The following is a 7,841-nucleotide window of genomic DNA, read 5'->3' on the forward strand; positions in this document are numbered from 1 at the left end:
ATGTAGAGGCATTTAAATGCTGCCAACCAAGGAAGGAACGTGGCAAGAAGGGGGCAATTGGGGACAATTTCCAGGCTGGTGGCAGCTCCCAGGGAGGAGAGTTGCTCCGCAAAAGGGAAGACTCACAAAGCAATGGCAGGACAAAGTCAGGGTAGAGAAAAGCTTGCTGTCATCTCAGCCGCTGTCTCACCTCCCTGCCTGGTGCGAGCCTCCCCCTTGATAGGCTTGTATGGTTCAACAGCCACCACATCCATCTCCATGCAACTTCAACAGGGAGGGAAGCCCGGTGGGGAGAGGCATCATCATGCCTTACAGGAGTGTTCCCCACGCACCATCCTGCGCTCAAACCCTCTTGTGCACATTTTACCTGTGCCTGAGTGCCATTTGGTTCAATATATCAAGGTGTGCTGAATCCATCCCTAGGGCAAGCCAAAGCATCCAAAACAATCCTGCACCTGCATGCAGTGACATCAATACCAAGAGCATTTCTCCATCTCTATGGAAGTTTTGTGTTTATTTTTCCTGCCCCCTCCTCTTTCTAGCATCCCATGCTATCCACCAGCACGGATCCTCTGGTCGAGGATGCTGCCCATAGCATCACTCCCGCAGAGCCCCAAAGCCCGCCTGGGCGCCAGGCATCTGCACTCAGAGGTCCTTGCCTCTCCTCCTGAGGTGGCCTCTGCTCAAAAGGCAGATGGATCTAATACGCATTAAACATCTCAAAATGAGATTTTCCACGCTCTTTCAAAGGGAAACAATCCCTCAGCTTTCGCACTTGGCGCAGGAAGGCAGGGAGCCAGGCGGCAGCAAAGGTTACTCATGGGACCTTTATGGAAACCACACCAGCGGGACCCCCTGGAAGCATGAGATGCGCTGGGATCTGACTTTTGTGTCTGGCTCGATGAGGGTTTTGTACCGATTAGAAGGACAGCCCATGCTCGCAGCCCCAGGTATTCGGGCAGGGAAGGGATTGCTCGTGGTGCAAACAAGCCCTTTTACCCCTCCTAGCTCTTACGGGAATAAATAGGGGAGAGAAGCAAGGGCAGCTGTGCTATACGTGTGTATATACATGTATTATGGACTGCTGCTGATCACACTTGTGGGGCAAAAGGATGGAGGTGGAGAAGGAGACCCCCAAAGATGCTCTGCAAATCTATATAGGTCTTCTTCCCTACCTGAAGGGACTCACTCCTCCAGGGGAAGGGACAGCCCCGACCCCAAATGCAAGCAGAGAAAAGCTTCAGAGTTTGAGGCTAGAGCTCTTCTCAGTTTGCTCCCTGTATAACCAGGTATATTACTCTTTAATAAGTCTCAGATTGCATCCTCCATCTCCCGGGGTAAAAATAAAGTAAAATCACTGCCTTTAAACTTAAAGGGGAAAAAACTGGCTCAAAACATTTGTTTTTCAGATCCTGAGGGATTATGCCAGCCCCATCCACCCAGACCGAGGCCTGCGTGGCCGGCAACGGGATGCACCTCCTGATAAATATTTTGCCTGCACAAATCCAGCTCCAGGAGGAAACCTTGTCTCATGGTCACAGCCCAGTTTTGGGACTCCTGTGCCACTGCCACACCTGCCCCACAGCCTGCCATCCCCATGCACACACCCCAGGTGGCTCCACAGCCACCCCCAGGGCTTGGGACCTGGTAATTCCTCCTCCTCACAGCAAAGAGCAAGGTCAGCAAGGTATTAGCTGGAAAGGGGATATTTCCCAGCACCTAAACAAGTGAGTGCTTGTCCATCAATACCCTCTGGAGAGGGGCTGAGGCAGGAGCAGGAAGACACAGTGGCCTCCATGGATGCTCCAGGCAGGCAGGCAAGAGACCCAGCAGAGCCCAGGCCTGCAGGCTGAGGAAAGATGGAGGCAGAGTCCACACCAAAGACAAAACCACTTTCTTCCTCTTGAGCTGTAAGACACCCTGCTTGCTGCTGAGCATCGTGGTGGCACATGGCTTGCTTTCCTTGCTTGCTTTTTTCCCCTTCCCCACCTGAATTTCTCCACGAAGCCCAACACTGAGAAACACAGGGAGCCAAACTTGCCATCATGGTCCCTTTACCAGATTTACCCCAAGGTACACTCCCAATCACCAAGAGTCTGGGTTAAGGCTTGCAGCTTCAACACCCCCCAAGTTATACCGGGTAGCAGTGCCTGGACTCCCAGTTTGGGGATGAAGACCAGGACCCGCCACCCTGGGCATTTCACTACAAACTTAACCCAGATATAACACACTTGTGTGGATCCAGGGGAGGTCACTGCAACAGGGAACAGCCCCCCAAAAAAGTTGAGTTGAGTCAGCAAGTCTGGGAGAAGCCACCAAAGGCAGCAGGGAGCAGAGGAGACCCGAACGGGGCCATTCCAGGCTGCAGCGGGGAGGGACTCGCAGGAGATTAAAGGCAGCGTGTAGGACACGCTGGAGCAAGCCCTGTGCTAAATAATTCCTGCTTCCCTTCCCTTTACTCGTTTTCGAGTGTGGCTTTGCCCAGCCTTTACCAGCCTGGCTCGCGTTTGATCTCGGGGCTCACTCTGCCTTTCCCTCGCCTCCAACCAGCCGGCACAACCCAGAGGTGCCTTGCTACGACCCGCCGAGCTGCCCTAGACCCATCAAAAAAGCAGCCCCTACATGAAAAAGCAAATAGCAAAGGGAAAGGAAAAAAAAAATCCCCTAAAAATCTAAGCTCAGCAAACATGTGGCTGCTACCAGCCCAGCCCGGTGGTTTGGGAAGAGAGGGGATGGGGAACGGGCTCGGGAGGAGGAGACGGCAGCTCTTCCCCTCCACCAAGGAGCAGGTCCGGGGCTGCCAGCCCAGCGCATTCCTGCACCGTGAGTCAGGCCTCCGAAAAACCAGGAGGCTTCAAAAATAATACTCCGCGCAGCCGGGATGCTTTGCTTGCCTTCTGGTTCCCCAGCCTCCCCCATGCACACAGCCCCTGCTTTTAGCACTTTGTTCCCCAACAGGACCAAAACCGATTTAAACCAAAACCCAGCTAGGACCCTCAAGAATAACATCACCCTCTGTGCTCGGACCCCAGCGTGAAGCTAAAAGGAACCCCACACTTCAAAACTGCCTCGACAGTAAATATTCAAGCGTCAGCCAAGCCTGCAGGGCTGCGGGGACAGCGAGACAGAGGATTTAGGGAGTGTTAGGGAAGGTGCTGCATTCAGCTAGGGGCCTCCAGGCTCCCACCAAGAGGTCCCTTGGAGGGCAGGTGTGAAACCAGACATCAGAGCAGCTTTATGGGGCTTTCTGCCTCTCCCAAGTAAAAGCTCTGCATTTCTCAGCCCTAGTGCAACCCCACTGCAGGTCATACAGGATTTTTTCCAGTGCCCTGGCCTGATGTGAGAAGCCACATCACTCAAAAGCTACTAGTTCACCACTCCTGGGGCACCATGAAGGCTCTGGTTTGGTGGGGAAAGCATCTCACACATTTCCTTTAGGTCCTGACCTCTGGTAGAGCCAGGGAAGGATCACCCAAGCTCCCTTTACCCCAGGATGAACAGCAGGAGGAATGAGTCTTCATGCCATCAGACACAGACCACCCCTACCCCCAGCATCCAAAGGGCCAGGGCTGTGTCAGCTTGGTGCCACCACGCTCTGACTCAGGAGCAGGGGTGGCTTGCACAATACAACTGATTACAGCAAATTACAGCTTTGCGTATTAAGGAAAACCAAAATCAGAGGCAGTGGGCCTTAAAATGCCACGGTGGGGCCAATGGCAGCCAGCGAGCGGCTCAGGCATCCCTTGCACCCATATTAATCTCCTCGCTTCCCAAGGCGAGACACACGGGTGGGATGGCAGGAGGGGGCAGAGAGAATGGGCTGGTGATTTATGCCCCCCCCGCCTCTCTCTGGCAAATGTTTTCACTCGCATTAGCATCGCTAAAGCCGGGAGGATATAAGTGAATAGGAAACAGCAGGAACCTGTGGCTTTATGGCACCAACATCTGCTGTAATGAACTCCTCACAGACTCCATACAGCCCCTTCCGTCCTCACCCTGCAGCCCAGTGCTTCCTGCCGCCTCCCTGGCACCGGCCTGCGAGCCTGGCTTTTGCCAAGCAAAGCCCAGCTCACAGACTCTCCCGATAACCTACAGGGCTGGCAGGCTGATCCCACCAGCCTCAAGCACGCTGGGAGGGAGAAAGCCACAGGGCTGAGGACTTGAAAGCGCTGCTGCTGCTAGAAATGGAAGCAAAACCAAGTTCTTTGCATCATCTTGGCCTGCTTAACTGACCCAAAATACAGATTTTTTTTTTTTTTATTCCTGTATGGCAAGAACAGGGATGGCAAGGGAGCCAGCGTGCACAGCACCAAGAGGACCCATGGGACCTCACACAGGAGAGGAGATGAAGGACACAGCTGGACTCTCCAAGCTGCTTACTGGGTCAGCAGTGGTGCACTTTTGATTCCTAAACAGAGAAAATGCAATCTGGATTTCTCCCCTACCCCCCAACTACCACTTCCAAGAGATTCTGCCTTCTTTAAAGTAGTATTTTTCCATTTCTCTCCTTTTTTTTGTTGTTTCATTATTTCATTCTGCCAATATCAAGCACAGAGAGCACCTGCTTCTAAGAGAGAGGGCTCCATAACCAAGAAGCTAAAGGAGAAGGAGACAAAAAAACAGAGCAGATCCTTCCACACACTGCTGTCCTCAAGCGAGCAAGGCTCCACCTTCTACAAGGGCAGGCTTGGCCGATGAGCAACAGGTCTTGGAGCATCGCTCCCCCCGGCCATCTGCTCGCGATGACAGCAGCAGGCAGGCAGCCTCCTGCCACCAATGCGCAGGAGCCCACGACCCACGCTGGTGGGGGACAGCAGTGCTGATATCCCCCTTCCTCCCCAGGTGTTTTCCTGATGGTGGTACAGCAGAGGGATGGAAGGCCAGTCCTTCACCAGGATGGCAGCATCACACTGTCTGCAAAAATCCTTGTCAGCTAAGCCCCCCTCCAGCATCACCCTCTGGATTTCAGCAGCCCTTCTGCAACCTGTGTGCAGCCGGCCTCGCGGGGAAAGGCCCTCAAACAAGCTCAAAATCCTCGCACCAAGTTGTTTTCCTATTGAGAGTAGCACACACAAGCAGAACGAAGCATGGCGAGCAGCCCAGCAGGCAGAGCCCCAGGACCAGGAGGAGGGCACGCAGGTTCCCCCAGCAGCAGAGGAGAGCACAGCAGCAGTCCTGGGGATGAGTGGGCCAACTGCTTCTGGGTTTCAAACCCCAATCCAAAACAACACTTCTCCCCCCCGCCCCCCAGCTGCAAAACCCAACACAAACAATATGTACGTTCTCTGTTATTAAAAGAGAAAATTATTTTCTGGGTGATGTCTCTCCCTCCCTCTTTAAAACCAGGCAAAGATGGGGAAGGGAGCGGATTATCACCAGGGCTAAGCACCCATCTCAGCTCCCTCCTCTTCATCATCAAATGCAATCTCTACACAACACTCCTGGAGAAACACTAATTATAGCTCTACAGCTAAAAACTTTATACACGTTTAAATATGCCAGTTTAACAGTGTGCCTTTAGAAAACTCCCCAGACTCAAACTGATCCAGCTTGGTCAGGTTCAACTTGTTTTTTATTCTTCATTCCCTCTCTCCTGCCCAGTTTAATTTCAACCCCTGCATGAACTTGGTGCATGCAAAAATAAAGAGCACCGCACAGGACAGAGCCAGGCACGGGAGTCCTGCACCACCAACCCAGCCGACATGCCCCCCGCAGCAGCTCCAGGCTGCTTGGCCACAGCTAAACCCTGACCCACAGCAGCCTGGCTAATCCAGCCTTCCCAACCCCCTGCCATCCACAGCATCCCACGCCACGCCAAGCCTCCGGGCCCCTCGCTGCTCACTCCCACAGCACGGGACCCTCCAGCACACACCGTGCTGCTCCCAGACAAGGAGGACACCGGTTGCCAGCTCTCAAAGCTCTCCCTTTCCAGCAAAGGGAGAGTTTCTTCTGGCTGGAGGATGCTGCTGCAGCAACGTCCAGGCCACTGAATAAGTCAATAGTGCCATTTCTGTTTTCCATTTGCTGAAAGACACTAGATCTTTGTGTGGCAGAGGCAGAAAAAAAATATTAATCTAATTAAACTCCCTCCCCAAAATTCCTCGTCACCTTAATTACGCTTCAGAAAAGAAGGTTTGGTTCATTTTCCTAGAAAATCAGCTTGTCAGGAGACGCTTTTAACTACTAACAAGACCGATCTGTGCTGCGTGCAGCTTCGCGACATGTCCTCAAACCCTTGCCAGAAGCTGCGGGAAGCAAGCGATGGGCTCTCCTCCCGAGTTCCCACAGGGATGACGACCTTGCCTGCCACTGAAGCCCCAACGGTTACGGGCAAGGTCTCTTCCAACCTCTAAAAGCCATGGAACTTTATAGGGCTCCACTTCTGAGCTCTACACTCGAGGACATCTTTTTATACCTGGAGGATAAACACTGGCACCTTTGCTTTGCCACCACCGGAGGATGACAAAGGACAAAGTCCTGAGATGCAGAGGATGTTCATGAGTTGGCGGGGAGGGGGAATATAGCGGAAAGGCTGAATTTGATCACAGGAGTCCTAACGAGAGAGGGCAGCAAGAGAGACGCGCCTCTGTTTATTGTCTGTGGCAGGGATTACCAACGGAAGGGCTGGATTTAAGTGCATCTCAATCACAAGATTGGGCTGCGCACAGGAAACTTTGAAGAGCTATAGGAAAACACCACTTAGCTGCCCAGCCATCAATAGCTCAGTTTATAAAATTGCAGATTAAAAAAATATCCAGGCTGAATAATTACTTATTTAACCCGCTGGGGAATCACAGCCGGTGACACTACAAACAGGGCTGGGTTTGTTTTGCTTTTCCTAATTAAAAAAAAAATCATAAAAAAAATAAGCAGGCGGCAGCGGTACAGCAGGGCGGGCGGGGAGCGGCGCTGCCCGCCCGCATCCCCCGGAGCATCCCCCGGAGCATCCCCCGGCCCCGAGGGTGGCTCAGCTCCCCCCCCCCAAACCTGCGCTCCCCTGCGCACTCCTCAACCTTTATATTAAAGAAAAAAAAAAGGAAATAAATGCCCCAAGATTGGAAACCCCCTCGAGCCGCCCCTAAAAAAAGGGGGTAAGCCGCAGTGAACTTTTTTTTGGGGGGGAGGCAGCCGGGGATGCTGCCCCCCGCCCCCCCTCGCCCCAAAAAACTTCTGCCCCCCTGCCCGGCGCCCCCTTACCTGCGGCGGCCAGCGCCCGGCGGAGCAGCAGCAAGAGGAGGAGGAGGATGAGGAGAGCGGCGGGGCGGCGGGGGCCGGGCGGCGGCATGGCGGCGGGGCCGGGAGCGGAGCGGCGCTGCCTGCCCGCCCGCCTCGCCACACTGCCGGGCTGCCCGGCGCCGAGCGGGGCGGAGCGGGGCGCAGCCCAGCGGGGCGGAGCGGGGGCGGCACCGCCCCGCGACTGCGATGAGCTGCTCCCGGCCTCAGCCCCCCCCCATCATCACCATCACCACCTCCTGCCCACCACCCCGTGCAGCCGGGGAGGGGGTACAAAGCCAAGCCAGGAGAGGGGCTGCGAGGCAGGGATGGAAAAACCGCATTAAATACCAACCGGCGGAGCCTGCTCTGCAGTGGGGGCGTGTGGGCACAAGGGGGAGCCCCGCAACGCGCTCGGCGCCGGGTCTCCCCCCCCGGCCCCCCTCCCCGCGCCCCAGCGGGGCATCGGCCCCCGGGAGCCGGCGTGCCCATCCTCTCGGCCCCCGGCGTGGCGTGCCCCGCTGTGCCCGCCGAGGAGGCTTGCCTCGGGGAGAAGCACGCCGGCAAAAATACTTTAACGCGTGAAGCAACGTGTCTTTTTGCTGCTAACGATGTGAGTGCAATAGGAT

The 7,841-nt window shown here is 54.9% G+C and overlaps 1 protein-coding gene across 1 annotated transcript in view; it reads right to left on the reverse strand.

Annotated features, from left to right (window-relative positions):
* Positions 1 to 7,285, reverse strand: part of UNC5B (unc-5 netrin receptor B) — a 56,822-nt gene extending 49,537 nt beyond the window's left edge. The window contains exon 1 of the mRNA XM_076338027.1: positions 7,198 to 7,285. Coding sequence (XP_076194142.1) covers positions 7,198 to 7,285 — 88 coding nt within the window. The remainder of the gene's footprint in view (positions 1 to 7,197) is intronic.
* Between the last annotated feature and the right edge of the window lie 556 nt (positions 7,286 to 7,841).

The sequence above is a fragment of the Aptenodytes patagonicus genome, chromosome 5 (assembly GCF_965638725.1).
Source record: "Aptenodytes patagonicus chromosome 5, bAptPat1.pri.cur, whole genome shotgun sequence".
NCBI lineage: Eukaryota > Metazoa > Chordata > Aves > Sphenisciformes > Spheniscidae > Aptenodytes > Aptenodytes patagonicus.